Source organism: Myotis lucifugus, unplaced genomic scaffold (genome assembly GCF_000147115.1).
Source record: "Myotis lucifugus unplaced genomic scaffold, Myoluc2.0 scaffold_1, whole genome shotgun sequence".
Classification (NCBI taxonomy): domain Eukaryota; kingdom Metazoa; phylum Chordata; class Mammalia; order Chiroptera; family Vespertilionidae; genus Myotis; species Myotis lucifugus.
In genome coordinates this window covers 2,910,951-2,937,254 of record NW_005871049.1, presented here as the reverse complement: position 1 = coordinate 2,937,254, position 26,304 = coordinate 2,910,951, and the positions used below count along the sequence as shown (strand labels likewise).

At 39.9% G+C, this 26,304-nt stretch overlaps 2 protein-coding genes across 17 annotated transcripts in view; both read right to left on the bottom strand.

The window, feature by feature from the left end:
* LOC111826134 (uncharacterized protein KIAA1109-like) overlaps positions 1-3,934 on the bottom strand; it is a 10,001-nt gene extending 6,067 nt beyond the window's left edge. The window contains exons 1-2 of the mRNA XM_023754147.1: positions 3,728-3,934; positions 1,961-2,155 (exon numbers count right to left, since the gene is read on the bottom strand). Coding sequence (XP_023609915.1) covers positions 1,961-2,018 — 58 coding nt within the window. The 5' untranslated portion in view covers positions 2,019-2,155; positions 3,728-3,934. The remainder of the gene's footprint in view (positions 1-1,960; positions 2,156-3,727) is intronic.
* Positions 3,935-4,625: 691 nt separating this feature from the next.
* LOC102432355 (uncharacterized protein KIAA1109) overlaps positions 4,626-26,304 on the bottom strand; it is a 149,990-nt gene continuing 128,311 nt past the window's right edge. For 9 of the 16 annotated variants that reach the window (XM_023754094.1, XM_023754089.1, XM_023754085.1 and 6 more), the window contains 14 exons: positions 24,912-25,089; positions 24,282-24,378; positions 22,326-22,487; positions 21,159-21,298; positions 19,925-20,126; positions 14,781-14,981; positions 14,019-14,198; positions 11,215-11,352; positions 10,299-10,556; positions 9,026-9,176; positions 8,468-8,625; positions 8,173-8,365; positions 7,745-7,962; positions 4,626-5,095 (listed from right to left, as the gene is read on the bottom strand). In XM_023754094.1, coding sequence (XP_023609862.1) covers positions 4,674-5,095; positions 7,745-7,962; positions 8,173-8,365; positions 8,468-8,625; positions 9,026-9,176; positions 10,299-10,556; positions 11,215-11,352; positions 14,019-14,198; positions 14,781-14,981; positions 19,925-20,126; positions 21,159-21,298; positions 22,326-22,487; positions 24,282-24,378; positions 24,912-25,089 — 2,698 coding nt within the window. In that variant the 3' untranslated portion in view covers positions 4,626-4,673. Of the gene's footprint in view, positions 5,096-7,744; positions 7,963-8,172; positions 8,393-8,467; positions 8,626-9,025; positions 9,177-10,298; positions 10,557-11,214; positions 11,353-14,018; positions 14,199-14,780; positions 14,982-19,924; positions 20,127-21,158; positions 21,299-22,325; positions 22,488-24,281; positions 24,379-24,911; positions 25,090-26,304 lie in introns of those variants that run through there. The other 7 variants (XM_023754106.1, XM_023754124.1, XM_023754135.1 and 4 more) reach the window with 3 other exon arrangements.

Below are 26,304 nucleotides of genomic sequence, written 5' to 3'. Positions count from 1 at the left end.
AATGTAGTTCCCTCGAAGAAAAACTATTTTGGTCCCCGCCGCGGCCTAAAGTAGTGAGGATTTGCTGTGGTAGCCCCCCGAAGAGATATTGGGCCTTCCCTTCCTATAATCCGTTTTCTCAGGGGGTGATACTCCCCGCAAGGAGTGCGCCTCATCTACCATTATTCCGGTAGGTCCAAGCGGGGTTTTTTTTTAAGGATCTCTCACCCTTTTGGGGGGGAGACGGGCCCATCAAACGCGTGGCAAAAAATGTCATATCTAAATATTTAGCTTTTTTTTTAAAAACCGCGGAAGGGGCCCGGGGGACAAAAAAAATTTTGTTCCGGGGGGGGGGGGGGGGGCCCCCCCCCCCCTTTTTCCCCCTTTCAGGTTTTGGACCCCCTCGGGGAAAAAAACCCCCTCCTTTGCTTAAGGCCCTCCCCCCCTTTCCAAAAAAAAAAACCCCCCCCCCCCCGGGGGGAACCCCCTTTTTTAAGGTTAAAAAACAGGGGGCCTTTTGGGAGGTTTGGGGCCCCCCCCCTTTCTTTCCAAAAACCCGGGGGGGATCGGGGAGGTTTTGATACCCCCCCCCTTTCACACTCAAGGCAGGGTTGAGGGGGAGGTTGCGGCGCCACCCCGTCACGCACAGAGCAGGGCCGATCAGGGGGGTTTGGGGCGCTGCCCCCTTTTCACTTCACAGAGCAAGGCTGATCAGGGGGGGTTGGGGCGCTGCCCCCCTGTCATTCACAGAGCAGGGCCCATCAGGGGGGTTGGGGCTCCATACCCTGTCACACACAGAGCAGGGTTGATCAGGGGGTTGGGGAGCTCCCCCCTGTCACTCACAGAGTAGGGCCGATAGGGGAGCTGGAGCACCGCCCCCTGTCACACACAGAGCAGGGCGGATCAGGGGGTTGGGGCGCTGCACCCTGTCACACTCAGGGCAGGGCCAATGGGGAGGTTAGGACTCTACCCTGTCACACACAGAGCAAGGCCCGTGGAGGGGGGTTGGGGCGCCACCCTCTATCACCCACAGAGCAGGGCCGATCAGGGGGTTGGGGCGCCGCCACTGTCACACTCAGGGCAGGGCCGATGGAGAGGTTATGGCTCTATCCTGTCACACACAGAGCAGGGCCGATCAGGGGGTTGGTGCGCCACACCCTGTCAAACACAGAGCCGCAGGGCAATCAGGGGATTGGGGAGCTCCCCGCTATCAGGCACAGAGCAGGGCTGATCAGGGGGTTGGGGCGCTGCCCCCTGTCACGCTGATCCCTGTGCCGGGAGCCTTGCTGCTCCGCTGATCCCGGTGCCGGGAGGCATATTACCCTTTTACTATATAGGATAGAGGCCTGGTACATGGGTAGGGGCTGGCTGGTTTGCCCTGAAGGGTGTCCTGGATCAGGGTGGGGGTCCCCACTGGGGTGCCTGGCCAGTCTGGGTGAGGGGCTGAGGGCTGTTTTCCGGCTGGCTGGCGAGTGACTAAAGCTTCCAACTGCTCCTTGTTTTCTTTTTTTTTTTTTTTTTATTCTGGGCCAGCTTTAGCTCTGAGGCCTCGCTGCTGAAAACATGGATACAATGTTTCGGTCCGCCTGGCTTTCAGTCCGGCTGATTTCTGGTGTTTTGTTTAGCTTCTTATTTGCAACATAGTACATAGTTGCTTAGAGTTGCAGCTGAGAGGCCGGCAAGTGAGGCGGGGAACGTTGGAGTTCGCCGTCACTGGAGCAAGCAAGCCTCCCTGCTCGCTTCAGTGCATGGCTGCCAGCCGCCATCTTGGCTGACAGTTAATTTGCATAAGGATATGCTGATTAGCCAATGGGAAGGGTAGCGGTTGTACACTAATTACCATGTTTCTCTTTTATTAGTGTAGATAATTATATAATCAGATTATACCAATATTACACACAAATAACAAAAAACAGTAGTTCTAAGTTCCTTTAGAATTTTCTTAGTAACTTCAGAAACTAAAGATTGTTCTTCCACATACCCTGTAATGAAGGTTCCTGTGGTTCTTGAACATGAATAGATTTAAAGTCAAGCTGCATCCTTGGTAATGCAAAGATAGTCTCTGTTTCATGATTGTAACTAGAACCTCCTCTGAATCCACTCAACAAACTGGAATTCTTCACAGTAGTGCTATTCTCGGTGTTATTAGCATCAACGTTACGAAGTAGGTTTAGCTCTACATGCATAATAATAAAGACAGTAACAGTCAAATTAAACCAATAGACATAGATAAGCCTATAGCTTTCATGGCACTATGATACAGGAACTTTTATCATTTCAAAAGTTGCAAAATCAACTCACATTTGAAAAAATAGAACCATATAAAGTTGTGGTCTTGAGAATAATTACCTCTATATATGTAGACAGGGATATAGACACATTTATATAAATTAATATAGAGCTATGTTAATTTATATGTAGTGATTTATATTTATACTTATATACACACATAGTGATATAGATCACTGTTCTCAAGACTGAAGCTTTATAACATAGTTTTGAATAAATCCAAAAATCCAATCCATTTTGCTTTTTTGTTTCTTGAACTTTAAAATGAATATTATTCTCAACTAGAGGCCCAGTACATGAAATTTGTGCACTGGTAGGGTCCCTAGCGGCTGCTGCTGCCAGCCAGAGCCTCCCTCCCTTTCCCCAGCCGGCCCCGCCCCGTGGTCGAACTCCCAGATGAACTCCCGGTCAAGGGGACAATTTGCATACTATGCTTTTATTATATAGGATTAAATTCATGTCTGAATTTAAGAGTTTCATTAATCTCCATACACTGAATACTTCACTCTTACAGAATTTGTAATTAAATATGATCCTGATCTTGAAATCAGGTAGAAGTCCTGATATTTCCCAATGTATGTGCTATGATTACATTATGGTTGTCTTATAAAATTAGCACTTTTCTAGGTACATAGGTAGCAGTTCAGTATGCTGATAGCCCCTCCATAGTATCCCAGCCAAAAAGGAACCCTTCCCCAAAATGTGTACTTAGAAGGTAGAACAGTTAATACATGCACACTCTTCTAATTTGCTTCCTTATACCCCTTTGTTCCCAGAACAGTCTTTAATCCCTGGGGTTGCCTATTCCATAGTAACTATTTTCCACGGGCCCATGTCATCATCCTTTCCATTTTGAAAAGTCATTTTTAAATAAAACATTCAAGTCTTATCATTTCTCGATCTAGTCCGCTTTCTAATACAAATGAAATCAGTAAAAGCAATATTATAAACTTGAACATAAAACCACCACAAAATAAAACTTTTCATGACCACATTATTAAGATTGGTGAATCAAATCAAATGAAAAACTCATCAAAACCACTCTTTAAACTTATGACTTCATAGGAATGATATTATTTAGTTTCATTTTATTTCATCCATCGAGAACCTTAAGTTTGTGGCATCCTAGTACTTAGTTGTGTAATAACTTCTCCAAATCTCTAATGTTTAACATTAGTATAAAAATAGGTTTCTAATTATCTTAAAGTAAACTTAATTTCAGTTATTTAAGCCAATTTTACTTTGATTGTTTTCAGTTACATCTAAAATAATTTAAGTCTATATTGCATTACCAGGGTGATGAAACCATGCATTAATATTGTTACAGCAGCAGGAGCAAAATGAAAATTGTTTAATTGAAGAAATGAAAAGTTTCCCCCACTTAAATTCTATACAGTCAACAGAATCCAAATTAGGAAAAAACAAAATAAATATCTCCAAAAAAAATCAAACTTTTAACCTTCATTTCTTGTGGCTGTAACATAATGGAACCATTCTTTCACACTTGCTACTCCATGGGGTGGGTTTTCATGGCGACGCCTTTGTTATCTTGGTATTTGTTGCCATAGGACTTTTCCAAAGCGCCACATGGTTTGGGTAACCATGGTAATTATTGGCCCAGGATGATGAAATCCAATGTTTGTACAACATATGTAGAATGATTACTAGAGCCTAGAGGAAAAAAAGTTTCTTAATGTAACAAATTATATTTAGATGCAAGAAAGGAGTTGTGCTTAGAGCAACAGATAGAAAATGAGTATATAAGTGAGAAATAAAATCACAAATATTTTTTCTTTTAGCTATTACTGGATTTATCCCCAGTAACATGAAAAGCATCAACCCACTCATATGTGGGACATAATGATCAACATAAACTGATTAACAAAAATAGATCCAGAGATAAGGGGCAGGGGAGAGGGGGTTAGAGATCAATCAAAGGACTTATATGCATGCATATTAGCATAACCAATGGACACGGACACTGGGGCAGTGGGGGCTTGCTCTTGGGGATGGGAGTGGACCGGGGAGGGGGGTTGTCAAACAGGGGAAAAGGAGACATATGTAATACTTTAAACAATAAAAAAAGAAAAAAGCATCAACCATTTTTTTTGGGGGGGGGGTCATCATTAAGAAACCACTGAGTAAAAAACTAAAGCTGAAAGGAACTGGGTCTACCACTGTAAACAGAGGTAAAAGCAGAGCTTGCCTACCGTAGTCTTGAAGGCAGATCATTTCCCTATACTGCCACTGTATCTCTTCTTTTCATGTTTATGTAAGAAATTTTTACAATAACTACTATTATGATTACAGCCAGTAACAGAATCTTTAATTGCTTAAGCAAGAAAAAGAGTAGATAGCAAGTTCAGAAATAAGTCTTTTACATCCCAGACTTTATAGAAACTGACTCATTGGCAGTGAACTCCTTGACATGTCAGGTACATAATAACAAATAGAATGGACTTCAGAAATGTTGTAAGAGAAAACAGATAAAAGATATGAGAAAGAAAAGTTACTCTGCTATGTATTATCACATCAGAAGATGGAAAGAGTAAAAGTTTGAAATGTGTCAGTTTACCATCCTCCCAGATCTTCTGAGCTTCAGTCCAAAAAGCAATATTTGGTTCTTCTAGGTGAAAAAGGGCCCAGGATTTTGAACGGAAATTTGGACCATGGAAACAAGCTAGTGTCATGTGGTTTCCATGTAAGCTCATCGATCCTCCAAACTGCATTCCATCTTCTGGTAATGGGATCTGGAATAAGGATATGTGGCATCCCGATACCACCTTCAGTACTCCCGGCCAGTGTCGATGGTGGGCGGCGTCCAGCACTGCAAGAAAACCAAACAGGCTTGTCCTGGGTGCCTGCCACAGGCACATCTGCAATGGCAATGGCAGGGAGCTGGGGGGCAGCAGGGCTCCTTTCTGCAGCTGCAGTGACTCAGGTAAGGGATGAAAACAACAACCCAACCCTGGTTAACATTAAGCAGAAGCTAATAAGCATATAGTCTTGGGAAAGATGCTGCATAAGGATGGATGCAACTAAGGAAAGTAGTAACTTGTTAATAATTACAACTAATACTGCTGTAAATAATTTACAAATGCTTGCATGACATTTTATACAATTCTCACAGTAACTGTAAACTAGGTATTTCATCTGGACCCTGTTCAAGTGAAGCAGAGGACGGGTTAACTAAACCAGCAACTAGAAGACCTAGAAATCAAACAGATCTCCTGATTTTTAGTACATTTTCTTTTTTTACTCTTTTGTACCCTTACTACTCAAAAGTGAGGTCTGAGGACCATCATAATCACCCAGAGCTTGTTCAAAATTCAGGCTCTTATGTCCACCCCACACTTATGTATCAGAATCTGCATCTGAATAAGACTTCCAGGTATTTCAGGTGTTTGAGTAACACACCTTAATATTTCCCGTTTATTCTAGTGATGTCCTTTTTGGCTGTTTTCCACAGCTCCAAGTCCAGATCCAACCAGGGGTCATGCATTGTATTTACGGTAATTGGCATGTCTCTTTAGTTTCCTTTAATCTAAAACAATTCTATGAGTCTATTTGTTTGTTTTCTATGACAAGGGCTTTTTCAAGAATCCCGGAAAGGCATTTTAGGAAAACCCCCCTCTATTTGTATATGCCTGACACCAATTCTAGTTTAAAGGAAATAAAAGGACTAGAGGAAAGAGATAAATGGAACCACAAGGAAGCAACTGAAAACTAGAAGGCAGGACATTGTGTAGGATAACTGGCCAAGCCTCTCAAACTAGTCAGGTCATTAAAAAAGGACTATGCTGAATTAAAAGAGAATAAAGGAACATAACCAGATCTGACCTGTGATCTTGAATGTGATATACTGGTTTGGACAAATTTTAGGATAATTTTAGGTCAGTTGTGGAATGTGGTCACAGGCTAGAGGAGCTAAATTAGCAAAATAGAAAGTGGGAGCTTGTTGAATGGAAAAGGTTATAAAACAGTATGAACAATATTTTGGTAAAAAGAACATATATAGGTGCATAGAAAAATATCTGAAGGTGCATGCTCTCAGGTGTTCACAGGAATGATTTTTTGATGGAATAGGATGCTTTTATTTTTTGCTTGTATTTTCTATTTTTTTCAATGTACAAGTATTGCTTCTGTGATAATAAAAAGTTATTAAAAATTATCCTAACTCTAACAACTTTTTGCCACTTCACTTCTATCACCTAGTTAAAGCCACCATCACCAGTAGCCTGGACTCCCACAGCGCCACCTTACTATGGTAATGTCAGTATGTGTGCAATGATGGTAATTACTACACTTGCTCTCTGAACTTCCATCCTTAACTGCCTACAGTCTATTCTCCACACAGCAGCCAGAGTGATGCTTTACAAAGGAATATTTTAAGATAAAGTAAAATAATATTCAATCTGTTCGAGACTCTCCAATAGCTACCCATCATATTAAAACTCTTATCTGTGGCCTAGCTATCTGAGCTAAGGTCCAGTGTTTTACTGCTTGCTCACTGTTCTACACAGTGACCACCTTCGTGACCCTCAAAGTACCCTCCTGCTGTGGGAGCTCTGCACTCTCCATAGGCCCCTGTGCTTGGAACGCTCTTTCCTAGCCCTCAGCCTAGATCTTTCACTTGAGAAAAGGCTTCCGGGAGCCCCCTTCTAAAATAGCCATCCTCACACACTCATTCTGTTTCCTTCCACTGCTTCATTCCTCTTCTCAGCGCCTCTCTCTACCTAAAACTATCTTGCATTTTAGTTAGTAACTTAAATATGGGATGTCTCTCCCATTAGAATGTAAACTTCATGAGGCTAGGAACTTTGCCCACTAGATCTATGCCATGTGCTTTAGCACATGAGCATGTTTAATAAATATTTGTTGATTGACCTACTGAGTGAAAATAATAATCTGCCTAGGACAGCCGTGGGCAAACTACAGCCCACGGGCCGGATCCGGCCCGTTTGAAATGAATAAAACTAAAAAAAAAAAAAAAGACCGTACCCTTTTATGTAATGATGTTTACTTTGAATTTATATTAGTTCACACAAACACTCCATCCATGCTTTTGTTCCAGCCCTCCGGTCCAGTTTAAGAACCCATTGTGGCCCTCGAGTCAAAAAGTTTGCCCATCCCTGGCCTAGGAGAACACAGCTAATAAATTCAAACTCAGACATTTCTGATTCCACAGCTTGTGCTTTTAAGCAGAACATGGTATTGTCATAATTTGTATTCAGGAATGTGGTATATGGATGATTTAGATGAGCTGTGGCAAGGGGAGGAGATAAGAAATGGTTACTTCTCAAATGATGGCTTCAATGCCCATGTGGGTGGGAATCAGGTACGTTGCTGAGTGAACTGGAGAAGAGCATATGGATCACTGTAAGCATGGCATACAGATACTATGTGACTTTAAATGAAAATTGCAACACATTCACTGAAAGATCAGCACATACAAAGCCTTAGTTCTATTTCTTACACTGCTCTTGTGAACTTTTCTCTAGGATATTCGTCACTGTCTTAGGTGGAAGATAAGGAACTGGTCCCCAGGTAGACAGAGCTCGTTTGCTGGTATCAAACTGTTGCGTGAAAAATTCCTGGAGCTTCATTCCTATTTTTATCAGGTCTGGTGTGGTTGATCTTGATATCATTACTTGGAAAATATCCCACTTCAAATCTCCATGGACAAAAATTTCACTAGAATATAAAACAGAGTCTTTATCACATAGCTTATATAAGATGGTTTAAAAGTACATGGTTTAAAAGTACAAGAAAAAGTCCCTTCCCCACCAAGCTTTTTCATTCACATTAATTGCATAATATAAAAGCTTGTGCTTTCTCACTGAATGACAGAAAATATGTTCAGAGCAGTCATGCAAAGTTTGAAAGGTCCTATTTCCTGAATACCTTTTATCACTTATGCTTGAATCCAAGGCACTGCACAGATTCACCTTCCACTCGTCCTGCAGCTTGAGGTCAGCATTGCTGAAGATGCCCATGAGGATGCTGGAGCCCATGTAGTCCACGCGGGCCTCAGTGGAGCCCATCGTGATCTGAATTTTGTGACTGGGCTGCTGATTCGGATGTTCAGAAATATGAGCTGAAATAATTATTTTTCAGAGAAATGCTGAATGGGAAAAACTCATCAAAAGTTTTTAAAACTTTTTTTCAATATATTTTTCAGTTGTAAAATTCAACATACCAACCATCTCCAGTGCATTGACATCGATGGTCCCTCCAACAACCCCTCCCTTAGAGTCTAACTGGGATCTTCCCAGCCCCACGGACATGCTGATCTCTCGGTCACGGTTGCTTCCTACTGACAGGCGGCCCTGGCTCTTCAAACCACTCGTTGTCCAACTAAAATAAGAAAAGGGTTATTAAATAGACATATGGCTTCCAGTGTCATAAACTAAAACAAGAGTTAGATGATTTCAAAAAAGTTTTTAAGTTTATTATAAAAACCAGTAAATGTTTAAATATTAACATTTATAAGGCTTTTGCTTAGCTAGAAAATTATGCTGCTTTACTTATAATTTTTTCTCTTTTTAGAACATATATTTCATATTGTTTTATAGTATAGTATCTTTAGGATTAGATTAAGCCATTTCAGTATAAAGCAATTTCGTATCTTTTATCTACTGTTTTCACTGTCTCAAACATTTCATCATTAGAAAAAGGTTTTGAATTACTTTAATACACTATAAGAAAAATTACAAGTAATGATTAAATATATTTTCTTTGTATCTGAAGAGCTTACGTTGTATTTCCCATTACATTACTCATATTCATTTGGACGTTTAATTGCTTCAAGTTGATAGCAAACACGACAAGTGTTTCCCATGGAGTCCCTTGTTGACTTGCTGCTTTGTTGGATTTGTTAAAAGGAGTTGATGTTTTTGAAAGTGAGTCTAAAAATAAAAAAAATCATATGCACATTTGTTCACAGATGCTCAGTGGTTACAAAGCAAAAACTACTCTTATCACTATAATCCAAAAACTGAAATGATATTCTTGTGTTATAGCCAAATGTTAAATAGCTATCACACTGCCTCTAAAAGAGTTACCATTTACTGACTTTAGCAGGTGCTGGCAGTCGCACTTTCTGGAAGCTTAGAGAGTTCTCTATGAGTTCCTTGTTACAGGAGGAAATTCCAGTATGCACAGGATACAGCAGCACAGATCTTTCATCACCCTGGGTTCTCAGCAGAGAAGGAAATCCCAAGTTGCTACTGGCTAACAGAGGACCTAAAGGCAGGGACCATTCTGAGATGCAGAGGCTGCTGCATGCCTGTCTTCTGTGTCTTACAGACTCACGTATGTCTTGAGTCCTGCATTTGCTCATTATACCCTAATCTTACCTTGTGACATGAACTAAATCACTCATTTTTATATGTTCAGACTCAAGTAGAATGCTGAGCACATAAGAGTTGAAAAAACATGGGTGAATAAAAGAATGAATGAATACAAAGATTAACTTTTTCAATATCAAACATCTTTTATAATATTGTAGGCTTGGTTTACTTCTAAAAATAACTGTACCATTGAGAAGTACAGATTGATAGTTATGAATAGTCATGGGGCTATAAAGTACAGCATAAGGAATATAGTCATGAACACTTTGTAAAGTAATGTGATTGTCTAACTACTATGTTGTACACCTGAAACCAATACAAAATAATGAGTATAAACTGTAATTGAAAACAATTTAAAAAAATAACTGTACCATCTGGAGCTCACTAACAATGTGCTCTCTCTTCTCTCCCTACCCCTTTGCAAAGCACCACACTAACAATGTGCTCTCTCCTTCTTCCCTACCCCCCTTTAAAGCTCTGAGCCACCCAGCTATCTCTTCTGCAGACAGATACTTTGAAGTGTGTGTTGTTTGGTTTGGATCCCCTCCCTTCCATCTTCCATAAAAACCTGCAAGAGTCTATTTCTCTGCAGGTGAGACAGAAATCTGGGAGTAACTAATTGAGATTTTTATCCTGGAGTCATTGGAGGGCCACTGATAACAAAGAGGGCAGTGTTACCTCTTCGGGGAACTGAAGAATCCGATACACTCCTGGATCTTATGGAAGCTGGGGACTTCAGGCTCTGTGCCACTGTCCCTGGTGACATGGTGCTGTTTGTCATGTGCTCAGTGAACACATTGGGTGACTGAGGCATGTGGGTGAAGGAGGCTGACTGACTAGGCTGCTCCCAGGTCCTGCAGTAAGCTTTTCTTGATGATTCCGGGGAAAGATGTTGGCTCACCCCTTCGATGGAATCAGGTGTCCCTGGGCCAGACGCTAACAGAAAAGTGGAAACAAAAACAATTAACAGGGTAAAATTGGCATGCTATAAAATAATAAATTTTAACACTCTACCACTTCTAAGCACATGACATACTTGTATTCTCTATTTGACAAGTGTGCAGAGCACATTCCAGCTCGTTAGTTTATTTCTCACAGAAACACTATGAGAATGGCTGAAGAGGTATTATGCTCCCACTTTACAGATGAGGAAATAGACCAAGACCAGGTTTTGTATATTTTGTACTGTATCTTGCTAACTCTACCTTTCACTTATACAATATCTAAGTCCAGGAGAAAAACACAGGCAATATGGTAGCATGTCCCCAACACTTTCTATTTTCCATGCTTATCTAATCATGATTTTAATGGTTACATGTATTTCTGCATTTCCAGATTTTATTAAGATTATAAAATAATTGTTAATGTCAGCAGAATGTAGTTTCTGAGAGGGCAAGTTCTCTGTGACCCTGCTCATGCATTCCCATGCTTAGCACACTGGAGGGGATCAGCAGATGCTTGAATGAGGGAATGAACTGCATGCCACAACTTACCAAGTAAGACTAAGTTTGTGTTGTCAATCATGGATCTTATTACTATTGCAACCAAAATTAAAAGCAAACTAAGTGTAACTCTAATTACATAATGAGCTTACTTGGCAAATTTATAGTTTGGTCTCCAAGGAAGAGACGTCTTGCAATACTTCTCCTGTACCAGGCTCTTGGAAATGCCAGAATTTCACTGAGCCGGCGCATATCATACTTAAAGGAAGCAGAACCTATGTCACAAACAGCTGATACAGAAATTTAAAAAATGTGTTAGTACAGATTTTCAAAACCTTTAATATTTTCTACATGGTATAATATAATATGGTATTACACAACTAAATTATAATAGCTACAATTCATGAAATATCTAAATATGTTGCACAGCATGATTAGTAAGGAATAATATGTTCCTTCCATAAATGAGAAAAGTAGCAGATTCTAACACTTTAGTTCCATTCCTTTGTTGAGGTAAAGGCAAACTGGAATTACACTTTATCAATAAATTCTCAGAGAGGTTCTAAAGGTCAGTCTTACAGACAGCTTTCAACTTGAACACAGGGCTTTTCTAAAATGTGGCGAATGAATCATGGGATAAACTGGGATACACACTTCCTCAAAAGTGACTTCAAACCAAGTGGTGGTGTAGGGGAACTGCTGCTTTCCTCAAGACCCGTGGTCAGCAAACCGTGGCTCGCGATCCACATGCGACTCTTTGGCCCCTTCAGTGTGGCTCTTCCACAAAATACCACGTGCGGGCGCGCATGTACAGTGCGATTGAAACTTCGTGGCCCATGTGCAGAAGTCAGTATTTTGTGGAAGAGCCACACTGAAGGGGCCAAAGAGCCGCATGTGTCTCGCGAGCCGCGGTTTGCCAACCACTGCTCTAGACCAGCGGTCACCAACCAGTGGTCTGCGGACCACTGGTGGTGCATGAGGTCCAAAAGGTTGGCAACCACTGGTTTAAGGAAACCTTTGGAGCAATGGTCACCAACTGGTGGTCCACAAGGTCTGAAAGGTTGGTGACCACTGCCAGAGCAGGGCTGGTCAGTGTGAAAGCCCTGTGCTGGTCACGCAGCTCCTGCTCTGCCCTCCTTATTCCTCCTCTAGGGCCTCAGGAGGGTCTTCACACCTGGGTCTCCCAGACGTGCCTTCAGTTTCCCTCTGAGCTCACAGCCTATCAGCAGCTGCCATTAAATGCCCTGGAGGTACTTCCTCCTTTATTGTCTACCACTCTGTCCCTTCTGACACACAGACTGAAAGTGTGAGGCATCCTGTCTCTGCTGCTCTGCACACACTCTGTCCTCAAGTTTGTAGATTCTCTCCTCTTTCTCTAGACACCATTCCCTCTTCTTCATTATTGTCACAATCCAGCCTTCAGCCCCTGCTGCTGTGTCTAATTAAACAGCCTCCCCACACATCTTCCCTCCCATTTTTCATGCTACCATGAATTATTTCTAAAATACCCACTACACACACACACACACACACACACACACACACACACACAGATGTTTATTTTATAATCCATATAAAATTTTGTCTTTTTTTTTTATGGTCAGAACACCTAAGATGAGATTTATCCTCTCAATTTTTCCAAAGATTTTTAGAGAGAGTGGAAGTGAGGGGGAAAGACAAAGAGAGAGAAACATCAATGTGATAGAGACACATCGATTGGCTGCCTCCTGCACACATCCCGACCTGGGCTGAGGATCAAGTCTTCAACCAAGGTATGTGCCCTCGACCAGAATTGAACCTGCAACCCTTCAGTCTGGGGGGCTAACTCTCTAATCACTGAGCCAAACTCAATAGATTTTTAAATGTACAATACAGTCTGTTATCTTTGGGGACAATGTTATCACCCCATTTCTTAAAAACTTCTAATGGCTTCACTGCCCAAAGAATCGATGCTACCGGCATATAAGTCATGTGCATGTGCACTGCTAGCTTCATAACTAGCTTTGTAACTATGGGCAAATCACTTTTTTAAAAAAGTTTCTATTGATTTTTTTAAAGAGAGAGGAAGGGAGAGGGAGAGAAAACCATCAAGGGGAGAGAAAAATCGATCAGCTGCCTCCTGCACACCCCTACTGGGGATCAAGCCAGCAACCAGGGCATGTGACCCAACTGGAAATCAAACCAGATATCTCTTGGTGCGTGGGACAATGCTCAACCAACTGACCCATACTGGCCAGGACTAAATCACTTTTGAATATTTAAAACTAAATGCATGTGGAACATTTTTAACTCATTCCTCTTTAGTGTTTTAAGAATTTACAATTAGAAAATCAAATGAAACACTAGAAATTTTACCAATTTATGGTAGAGAAGTGAAGAGAAGAGCAGTTTTAGGTGACTCAATGAGGCACATTTTAGCCCTTGGGTGATATTTCTGTATATTTATCTAGAAACTAGAGGCCCAATGCACGAAGATTCATGCAAGAATGGGTCTTTCTTCCCCTGGCTGCCGGCACTGCCTTCACTTGGCCGGAGCTGCCTTTCTGCCTTCCCATGCTGCCCAGAAGCCCGGAGAGGCTAGGGTGGTGTGGAATGCCTGCCTCATTGCCATGGCCACAACGCAAGCATCCTGCTCCACCCCCGGCTGCTCCACGCCTGTGTATGCAAATTAACCCACCATCTTTGTTGGGTTAATTTGCATACTCACTCCTGATTGGCTGGTGTGCATCGTGAAGGTATGGTCAATTTGCATCTTTCTCTTTTATTAGTGTAGATAACATTTCTAACACTGATTACTTGCACTGAAAGTGTACACTAGACTGGACTGTCATTCCTCTCCTTTACCATTAAAGCTTCATATTATTAAATAAATGTAATATTTAAACACTTAAAAAGGAGCCCCTTATTTAATTCTGGAAAACAAACATTTACATTTAAAAACTGTAAAATTGAATACCAGATATATTTATTAGTGTGGTGTCCATTTTGCTTGCAGACTTATTTACAGACTGATTTTCAAAAAACGAGGCACCTCCTGAACGCCTTATCCGAGACAAACTCACTTTTACAAACTCAAGGTTTATACTCAGTGAGTCTTTTCGACCAGTGACTGAAGTGGGGTCTTCGTCCACATTCCCTTTAAAAAAACCCACACACACCTACATGAGTACATATACACAACATACATGTGTACATATACATATACACACAACTATCTAATTCCATGAAATTATCCAAAACACTGGAATTAAACACATCAATTAAAATCATTTAAAGTGAGGTAAAAATTTAAGCAGAATGATCTAATGAGCATTTTTATTGGTAAAATGCCAGTGAAATTTAAGTTCTCTAATAGTAATAATAAAACTAACAGTCTCATTTTAAATTAACAAACACAATATGAACACCTTAAAAAATTTACTATTTGTAGAATAGAATTTCTTATCCAAATAAACCTATATCCAAAGATATTATTGTGCTGTGTATATCACTTATAAAATATTCTGATTTTTACAGTTCTTGTATAAATCATTTACCCAAATTACTTACTGCATATTTCTACTTATTTGTAGAGACAGGATATATATTATCAAAAGGAAAAATTAGTAAGTTTCTGATCTTGCTTTATATCCATTATTAAAGGTATCATGATTTATGAAACGATCAAAGTTTGAAAAGTGCTCTAAAGTTGAGAAAGATGCAAACATGCTAAGTGTACCTAAGCCTCCTGACCCCGACGTGAGGCCAGAAACAGTACTCTTCTGTTTTCCAGCTCCGTAAGGGTGAAACACGTAGAGGGAGAAGTCAGACATGCAGGCAGTGAAGCTCAGCCCGGAGGAGCTACTGCTAGAAGTGGTCAGATCTGACTGACTGCTGCTGTGCCGACTTCTGCCAAGAGGGCTGCCCAGTCCTGATGAACCTGCCATCAACACAGACATCCAAAATCTTTATCAGCCACAGAAAATTTAAAAATCCTGCCACTAATAGTCTCAAGAGCCACCAAACATGACTTGAAAATAAAAAAGAAATACTCAAGCATGCACTCATAAATTTAATCCTTGAAAACAAAATGAGGTCTTAGATATACTTTGCAATTAATTTACTTGGTAAACCAGGTTGAATACTCTGAAACATTCCTTTTTAGTATGACTGGCCAACTCCACAGCCTCCTGTTTCTGCTCTCCTTTGTGCCACTGAAACAGGCCAAGGAAGAGGCACAAAATAGCAGGGGTTTAAGCAAAGGGGGGAACTGGACACACTGTTCACAAGCCCAATCATTCCAGTAGGAAAGAGTGCAAACAGAGCAAATGCAGAAAGTTACACCTTTTCCAACGAGCATGGATGGACTTAGAGGGTATTATGTACAGTGAAATAAGTCACTCACAGAAAGACAAATACCACATGATCTCACTTACATGTGGAATCTAAAGAAGAGGATGAAGCAAAAAATAAACCAGAAACAGACACATAGATATAGAGATCAGACTGACAACTGTCAGAAGAGAGGGTGGTTGGGGCTGGGTGAAAAAGGTAAAGGGATTCAGAAGTACAAATTGGTAGTTACAGATGAGTCACAGGGATGTAAAGTATAGCACAGGAAAAACAGTCGATAACATTGTAATAGCTCAGTATGGTGCCAGGTATGTACTTGAAATAGCGGGTGAACACTTTGTAACATATATAACTGAATGATCACTATGCTGAACACCTGAAATACAAAGTAATATTGAATGTAAATTGTAATTGAAAAAAAAAGAACCACTACACATATGCAAAAAAAAATGCAAAAAGTAAAGATCTCTCTCTCTCTTAGAGAACCAAGTGTCAGTGGCAAAACTTACCATGTGTGGACAGGCTGATTCCCACTATGCTTTAAACATAAATAATGGGAGGCCATCTGAATAGGACATTAAATAGTATTTGGCTCCTAAATAGCATGTTATTAAACAATTAGAGCCTGCCCTGCGCCCTCTTGCAATCGGGACCCCTCGAGGGATGTTGGACTGCCGGTTTCAACTAGATCCCCACAGCCTGCAGGGATCGGACTGATACCGGCAGTCTGACATCACCTGAGGGATGTAGTAGTTCCCGAAGCAGCAGGCAGCCAGGGAGGAGATCGAGCCCAGGCCAGGCACCACACCACTCCTGCTCATCCCAGCCCCGCTGCACCTGCTGCCGCTGCCACTCAGAAGTGCTGCCGCGGAGGTGGGAGAGGCTTGCACCATCACAACTGCACTTGCCAGCCGTGAGCCTGGCATCTAGCACCCGTCAGTCAGCTGAATGGTGCTCCCACTGTGGGAGCGCACTGACCACCAGGGGTCAGCTCCTGCATTGAGCATCTGTCCCCTGGTGGTCAGTGAGCATCATAGCAACCGGTCAACTGGTCATTCAGTCATTTGGTTGCTTAGGCTTTTATATATATAGATGAATGTGTTACCAAAGAGATCAAGGAAGAAGTAGAAAATATCCCGGAAACAAATGAAAATGAACACACAACAACCCAAAATCTATGGGACACAGTGAAAGCAGTCCTGAGAGAGAAGTTCTTAGCATTACAGGCCTACCTCAAAAAATAAGAAAACCTTTTAATAAATTACCTAACTCTACAACTTAAAGAATTAGAAAGAGAACAATAAGAAAAGCCCAGAGTAATTAGAAGAAAGGAAATAATAAAGATTAGAGCAGAAATAAATGACATAGAGACTTAAAAAATAATACAAAAAATCAATAAAACCAAGGGTTGGTTCTTTGAAAAGATAAACAAGATTGATGAACTTCTAGCCAGACTCAAGAAACAAAGAGAGGACCCAAATAAAATCAGAAATTAAAGAGGTGCAGTAGCAACTGACCCCACAGAAATACAAAGGATTGTAAAAAAAAAAATACTCTGAACGACTATATTCCAACAAACAGAACAACCTGGACAAAATGGACATATTCCTAGAAAAATACAATCTTCCAAAACTCAATGAGGAAGAATCAGAAAACCTGAATAGGCTGATAACTACTGATGAAATTGAAGCAGTAATAAAAAAAATTCCCAGCAAACAAAAGCCCTGGTCCAGATGGCTTCACAGGGGAATTTTACCAAACATTCAAAGAAGAACTAACACCGATTCTCCTCAAACTATTTTAAAAAAATTCAAATACTTCTAGACTCTTTTTATGAGGACAGCATTACCCTAATTCCAAAACCAGATAGACTCCCTGATGAACATAGATGCTAAAATCCTCAACAAAACATTAGTAAATCAGATGCAGCAGTACATTAAAAAGATCATACACAATGACCAAGTGGGGTTTATTCCAGGGATGCAAAGCTGGTACAATATTTGCAAATCAATAAATGTGATACATTACATAAACAGTTTGGAAGACAAAAATCATGATCATATCAATTGATGCAGAAAAAGCATTTAACAAAATCCAACACCCTTTTTCGATAAAAACTCTCAGCAAAGTGGGAATAAAGGTATCATACCTCAACATAATAAAGGCCATATATGACAAACCTACCTTACAACCAAAATCATACTCAATGGGCAAAAACTAAAACCATTTCCTCTAAGAACAGGAACAAGACAGGGATGTCCACTTTCACCACTCTTATTCAATATAGTACTGGAAGTCCTAGCCATGGCAATCAGACAAGAAGAAGAAATAAAAGGCATCCAAATTGGAAAGGAGGAAATAAACTGTCATTATTCACAGAAAACCCTAAAGACTCCTTAAAAAAACTACTAGATTTAATAAATGAATTCAGCAACATAGCAGGATACAAAATTAACACTCAGAAATCGATGGCATTTTTATACACCAATAATTAACTCTCAGAAAGAGAAATGAAGAAAACAATCCCATTTACCATTGCAACAAAAAAAATTTAAGATACTTAGGAACAAGATTAACCAAGGAGGTAAAAGACATGTACTCTGAAACCTACAGACACTAAAAAAAAAGAGAGATACATGAAGATACAAACAAGTAGAAGAATATACCTTCTTCTATATTCTTGGATTGATAGAATCAACATCATTAAAATGTCCATACTACCCGAAGCAATCTATAAATTCAGTGCAATCCCTATTAAAATACCAATAGCATATTTCACAGATCTAGAACTAACACTCCAAAAATTTATATGGAAAAGACCCTGAATAGCCATAGCAATCTTGAGAACGAAGAACAAAATTGGAGGTATCACAATACCAGATATCAAGTTATACTACAAAGCCACTGTACTCAAAATAGTCTGGTACTGGTACAAGAATAGGCATATAGATCAATGGAACAGAAGAGAGAACCCAAAAATCGACCCAAGCCATTACACTCAATTAATATTTGACAAAGGAGGCAAGAGCATATAATGGAGTCAAGACAGTCTCTTCAATAAATGGTGTTGGGAAAATGGGACAGGTATATGCAAAAAAATGCAACTAGACCACCAACGTGCACCATACACTTAAATGAAAGCCTGAAACCATAAAAATCTTAGAAGAAACAAACCATACACAGCAAAATCTCAGACATCTCTCGTAGCAATATGTTTATGGGTACATCTCCTAGGGCAGTGGTCGGCAAACTGCGGTCCCTTGAGTGTGGCTCTTCCACAAAATACCACGTGTGGGCGCGCACGTACAGTGCGATTGAAACTTCGTGGCCACACTCAAGGGGCCAAAGAGCCGCATGTGGCTCGCAAGCCACAGTTTGCCGACCACTGTCCTAGGGCAAAGGAAATTAAGGAGGAAATAAACAAACGGGACTACATCAAAATAAAAGGCTTCTGCACAGCAAAAGAAACCATCAACATAATGAAAAGAGAGCCCACTACATGGGAGAACATATTTCCCAATGATACATCCCATAAGGGGTTAATTTCCAAAATATATAAGGAACTCATACAACTTAACAAAAGAAAGACAAACAATCCAATTTAAAAATGAGCAAAGGACCTAAATAGATACTTCTCCAAAGTGGACATACAGAAGGTCAAAATACATGAAAAAATGCTCAAAGTCACTGATCATCAGAGAGATGCAAATTAAAACCCATTGAGGTATCACCTCACACCTGTCAGAATGGCTACCATCAACAAGCAACAAGTGTTGTCAAGGATGTGGAGAAAAGGGAACCATAGTACACTGTTGGTGGGAATGAAAACTGGTGCAGTCACTGTGGAAAACAGTATGGAATTTCCTCAAAAAATTAAAAATGGAACTTCCATTTGACCCAGGGATCCCACATCTAGGAATACATACTAAGAAACCAGAAACACCAGTCAGAAAAAAAATATGCACCCCTATGCTCATAGAGTTGTAATTTACAATAGCTAAGATTTGGAAACAGCCCAAGTGCCCAACAGCAGATGAGTGGATAAAAAAGCTGTGGTACCTTTACACAATGGAATACTACGCAGCTGTAAAAAAGAAAGAACTCTTACTATTTGTAACAACATGGATGGACCTGGAGAGTACTATGCTAAGTGAAATAAGCCAGTCAGAGAAAGGTAAGTATCACATGATCTCACTCATATGTGAATCTAATGGACAAAATAAACTGAGGAACAAAATAGATCCAGAAACACAGAAGCATGGAACAGACAGACGAATTTCAGAGGGAAGGCAGGGGTGGGAGGTGGGTGAGGAGTGATTAACCAGGGAACTAATATGCATATATGCATAGTCCATGGACACAGACATTGGAATCGTGAAGGCCTGGGAGGGGCGGGCGTGGGGTGTAAGGGGTCAATGGGAAAAAAAAAACCAGACAAACAAAGGGGACATTTATCTTCAACAATGAAGATAAATCTAAAAAAAAAAAGTACTTGGCTCTACACTGGTAGATAAAAAAAGGTTTCTTTACCTGGGGTTCCCGTCTTGCCTGCAGAGGCCTTTGCTCCACTCTGATTGGCATTACCTCCAGGGGACAAAGTCTCGGCAGGACACGTGGTTCCTAAAGTCTCCAGTTCTCCCCGGTTTGAAGAGAACACCAGGTCCAGGGATGGCAACTTCAGCATGCATTCTACTCTTGATACTGGTAAACAGCTGAACTTGATCTGTGAGGGCTTAAGTGCAGAAAGCCAAAAATAAAAAAGTTCTAGGTGAAACAATTTTACATTGGATTCTAAAAATTACATTTCCATTTCGGTCCACATATACCAAATTTACTGACACAGGAAAGGATTTTGTGTTTAATGTACTAGCTTTTGTAAGCAGACATGAGACATTAACAAAATGATAACATTTTTTAAAAATCTAAGTATTTGAGGAGCTGTATCTGAGTGATAAATATTTAGATAATTCAGACCATTAAAGATGTTTATATTCACATTATACTTGTTCATAATCAAGTACAGGAAGTAATATCCTTTATACTAAAATTTAAAAAGACTTACATTAATGAAAGTTTCATAGGCTCTCAAGCCCTCACCCCTTTACACGTTTTCATCAGATTTTGAAAACAGCTAGTGCAAAACACCAAATTGTTCCTGTAGAAAATGGTCTGAACAGATGACCACTAGCAGTTCTTTTATTCTTGAGATTGATCATTCTTGAGATTGATCATTAGATTTTAATTGAGGGTAAACTAAACCCTCAAGTTTAGGTACAAATAGTTTTCAAATCCTCTTACTAAATGGACTCAGTCAGATTCTAACATATACTCCCAAAGGCCTATTGACAGGACTGCATTTTAAAATAAAACATTAAGTAAAAATTACATAGCTCTTAGGAGAAATCTAACAAAGGCATTACTGTGACTTTATACCTCAATTACCTTTATATCTGCCCCAAAAGACCATAATAGCAAGTAGCACAGATGCCATACTAAAAAAAGGCATATAATGCTAAAAAAAGAATTTAATTTATATATTTTTATTTTTTGCCACAAAAGTATGAGACCTAATTCTGAAAACCTTCCTCAGCAGAAAAGTAAACACACACAAAACTGTACATGTACTTCCCCAAGGTTTCAGTAACCTGTCAGCCAAGATACATACAAAAGAGAAGAAAACTTGAAAGGGAAATAATGTTGGGAAAGAGAAATAAACGTAAGAAAAGCATTTTTCTCTACAACAAGAATAAGTGAAATGCCCCACCTGCACGCGGACATAGACCACGACGTCCACCGGGAAGGAAGAGTAAGCAGATGTGGAGGATGACACTAACGATGTTGTTGACTCTTCCATAGGGTCTGGAATCTCAAAATGCCCCATGTCTTCATCTTGGGAGCTGACAGCTATTAAAATAGTGAATTTTAAGTTTCATCATTAGGACAAGGGGCAGTACTAAGCTCAGGGTTATAAACACACAGCAACGTTTGCTTCTGGGGCCCATCATAACAGACTTCTTTTCCCAGTCAAACTTCTCACTCATCCCCCTAAACCAGTTGTTCTCAACCTTCCTAATGCTGCGACCCTTTAATACAGTTCCTCATGTTGTGGTGACCCCCAACCATAAAATTATTTTCGTTGCTACTTCATAACTGTAATTTTGCTACTGTTATGAATCGTAATGTAAATATCTGATATGCAGGATATATTTTTATTGTTACAAATTGAACATAATTAAAGCATAGTGATTAATCACAAAAACAATATGTAATTATAGATGTGTTTTCCGATGGTCTTAGGCGACCCCTGTGAAAGGGTCGTTTGACCCCCAAAGGGGTCTCGACCCACAGGTTGAGAACCACTGCCCTGAACCCTGAAAACCCCCCCACCCCTGCTGCTATACCAAACACCCCAAAGAAATATCAATTACACCTTTTCCCCAAGGATTCTTCAGGCTAAGAGACACCTTAGGACACAGGGATGTGATTTTGTCATGAACTGGCTATGGTAGTTGGAAAATCCTACAACCTCACCAGGACTTAATTTCTTTACTTGTAAATAAGGACTAGAGCAGTGGTTCTCAACCTTCTGGTCCTTTAAATACAGTTCCTCATGTTGTGACCCAACCATAAAATTATTTTCGTTGCTACTTCATAACTGTAATGTTGCTACTGTTATGAATCGTAATGTAAATATCTGATATGCAGGATGGTCTTAGGCGACCCCTGTGAAAGGGTCATTCGACCGCCAAAGGGGTCGAGACCCAGAGGTTGAGAAGCGCTGAACTAGAGGATCTCTCAGGCTCTTTCTCAATTCTATAATTCTTTTATATTACCACTGAATATATTATAATGCCATTATAAAACCCTTCTAAGTACTAGGATCCCAAAGTGTATTATGATAGAAAAGTAAATCCCTAAGGAGGATACTCACTTGTGTAATTCCTCTCAATTGGTGTGATTGGGATAGTTTCCAGAGCCTTTTCTAGAAAGTCTAACAGGCAGGGACTGATCACCATTTCCTCTGGCAGTGACTGAAGTGCTACCCAGGCATATAACTTGGCTGTTTTGATTCCTCCACTTCCTTTTCCTTTGGCTAGAATATTGACAAATGTGAGTTGAATTTAATAAAACAATATGATAATTTTGTGAGACATTCGAAATATATGACTGTTTAATCAGGTGAAGCACCTTATACATAAAACTGTACACGAATGTAATAAAGAGAACAGGTTGATAGAAATGATATATTAATGTTGGAATACAAAGATGACTAATGATGTAAGTAACACAAGTTATTCCTACTTGCTCTAGCTTACAAAGTTTGGTTCAGCTTTTCAAGTTTATACTTTGCTGAATTTCTCATTAGCATTATTTTGTCCACCTAAGAAGATACAGAGAACTCAGACAATATTTTGTGGCAAGTGAAGAAAAAGTCATTATTTTCAGGCTTCCCTATGTTCTGGCTGTCCTCAGCTTGCACGTATTTACAATGCTTCCCTACATGGGCTGCCATCTCTTTCCTTCTACCTAACTAAATATTTCCACATCAGTAGAATGAGTATAACAGCTATCTCAGACTTCGCTAACTTTGGCTTAGGTTTCCAACTCCAACATATATTCGTTTTGTAAACCTAGGAAAGAAATTCAACTTCTATAAGCCTTAACTTTCCTTATTTATCAAATGGGAATAATCATCTCTCTCCTGCACATAGTGGACATAGCTGTGCCTTGTCAACTGAAAATGGTAGAAAACGAATGCATTATCATGATTACTAGCTATTGTAAACGATTTATATATCAAGTTCCATCTCCCAAATGAAACTGTTTCAAATAATTACTATCCAGCCTGACATTCCCCATTTTAGAAATTCTATTCAGGGAAGGTGGTATTCACGTGGTGTGATACCCAGATTCCAAAATAGCTTCCAACGGTCCTGGCCCCCCAGCACTCATGCCCCTGTATGGTTCCCTCCCTCACTGAGCAGAGCTGAGCTGTAGGATCAATAGACATTGTGGAAGGAAGGATACCCGACTTCTGAGGCTAAGCCATAAGAGATGGAGCTGCTTCAGCCATGTTCTCTTTGTGATCGCTGTTTTCGAAGGATGCCAGCTGCCCTGCCAGGAGAACACACCAGGAGCCCAGCGGGGAGACCTCTAGGGGAGAACTAAGGCGCAGTGTGCCTACCATGTGCAGTGGGACATTACAGAAGCAGATGCTCAAGACCCAGCCAAGCATTCAGATGACATAGCCCTTGCCAACATCTTGACAGCAACTCTGTAAAGATCTATCAGGCCAAACTGAATCTGTGATGTAAAAGACTTGTTTCCAAGTCACTCGGCTTTGTCTGCAGCGATGATGGGACTTTCTTGCCAGACATTAATGTTTGAGATTAGAAGCCACCAAGTTTGGGTAATATGTTACACAATAATAGATAATAATGTGGTCAAGCTCAGTATACTCAATCTTGTGTAAGTCTGATGTTTCCATCCAGATCATCAGCTCCCAAACTGGACCTACAACTTTTTCTAAATATGCATAGATCTAAAAAAAATTATTTGGTATATTAAGTTTATTTTAACAGTGGATATTTTAAGGTAATAACAATTTTAAAAACAGCCCAAAGTAGTTGGCTTACAGTTCCATCTATAAATTTTGTACAGTCATTATTAAGTCTATTTCCTCTTTTCTTAAACATGTGAATTTGAAAGTCTCAATAGAGCAAGTAGGTGATAACTAAACATTAAGCTATGAAAAAAAGTAAAAGTCAAGTTCATTTTTCTTCAATACCTGAGGGAATAGGTGGGGGCTGGGGAGGAAGTAAGGTGTTAGTCTTGCTCTGGATAGTGCAAGATAAAGGAGGAGGAGAGGCGGCACTATCTTTCATACCATAAAGCTTGGACTCTTTAGAGAGTGTTCTTGGCAGGGAAGACCCTCTGGAGGCATTAGGTGATTCAGTCTTTAGTGTCTTGGAGTTGTAATGCAACTGTATTGAAAAAAACAACAACAACAGACTTTCAAAGTTAAAATTATGCAGATGAGAATAAACAAGAAATGCAGGAAAATGTGTAGAATGAACATGGGCCCAGGAGTCAGAAGACCCAGGTCCGTGTTTACAAGTTAGCTCTGTGACCATGACACGTTTTTAGCTTTCTTCCATTTTCAAAACTAAAAAGGCCACCCCAGATAATATTTTAATTTATTTCTAGCTTAACATTATAGGATTCTGTGATTCTAGAATCTAAAAAACAGTTGTTTAATAAAGTTGCACTAGGCAAGCCTTAGAAAACATGTTATGAATATCAATGTATGGAAAATAAAATTAACTTCTTTCTGCCCAACTTTTGTGGTGAAATCTGTCTAAAGAAAGTGATAGCCTGCACTTCAGATGTTCACAGGCTAGAGAAAAACCTTGGAAAAGCTCAGCTTCATATAACTGGTGAAGGAAGTGCATGTCTGGTAGAAAATAAACACAGGTACTAATAACCTCATCCCACACCCTAGACATGAGGTTTGTACCTTTACATCGACTCCAGGGATGTAAAAGACTGTTGTTTCCAAATCACTTGGCTTTGTCTGCAGCGATGATGGGACTTTCTTGCCAGTCATTAAATGGGTGGTAGAAGCATAATTAGTTTGAAACTTCTTTTTTGAAGGAGAATCTTGATCTAAACTCCTGGAACTTCTATCATAACTTCTATAAACAAAAAATGTTTATCTTTTTTAAAAAAAATGACATTTCTCTCCTTTCCTTTTGTTTAAAATCAAACTCTTGTTTATACAGTAAATGGAACATCATCCCTCATTAATGAAGCTGAGAAAGTAAAGCTGCTCAGTGTCTCCAGCTACAGCAGCCAATGCCTTGCACAGTAATGTTTCTGTTCTATGATCCCTAATACACAGCACTGTTACCTTTACTCTCACCTAAGGTTGTGACTGTCACATGAACACAGTAGGTTGAACCAAATGAAATTGCCCTTTACAGAGGTAAAACCAGTGGAATACCAGCAAGTTATTGTGGTTCAACCCAAAATAAATAAAGTCACCTTTTATCATCACTACTACTTTTGTAAGAACTTAACTTTGTATCTTGTAATTTTATAAAAGCCTCCTTAAGCAAATAGACCATTTAAAGACCTCTTATTATGGAACATTTCAAACATAAGAAAAGTAAACAGATGGTATAATGAATCCACCATCCTTCTCTCAGCTTCAAGGACTGTCAGCATCCGCCCTCTGGAGCTATCTAACTTCCCACCCACCCACCAACACAATCATTATTATCTTATAATCCTCTGTTAGATTAGGAGAGAAAAGCAAAACAAAAAATCAAAGAAAAAATAATCTAACATCAAGCCTGTTTACAGCATCATTTACTCATTGAATGACACAAATGGTAAAGCTGCAGTTATACCCTGGACAGCATCCCAGCACATGGAGGCCCTCCGTGCAACTAATCCAGTCTTTCTAACATCTTTATGACTTCATCAAAACTCTCAATAACCAAACATTCCTGAGTACTACACTGCTCTCTAAAGTATAAGCATGTCCAATACAAGGAGAGAGACCAACCAAGAAATTCAAACTTGTTTAAAGGAGAATTTCAAAGATATAACTATTTTAACTAAAGAATTTTCTAGAATCTAAATCAGACATCCATTTCTAGTTGCCAAATAATATTATACACTTGACTAAAGAAATAGTATACTATACAAATAACCACTCACACATCTTAAGTATGATTAAATCAATTTCAATCTGCATTTTGGGATGTCGGGGTGGGGGAGTTTGTTTATACTATACTAGAGGCTTGGTGCACGGTATTCATGCACTGGTGGGGGGGCTTGGCCTGTGGGGATCGGCCCACTGTGGGAACGCCACTCATCCGGGTCAGCTGAGTGGCTGTGGACCC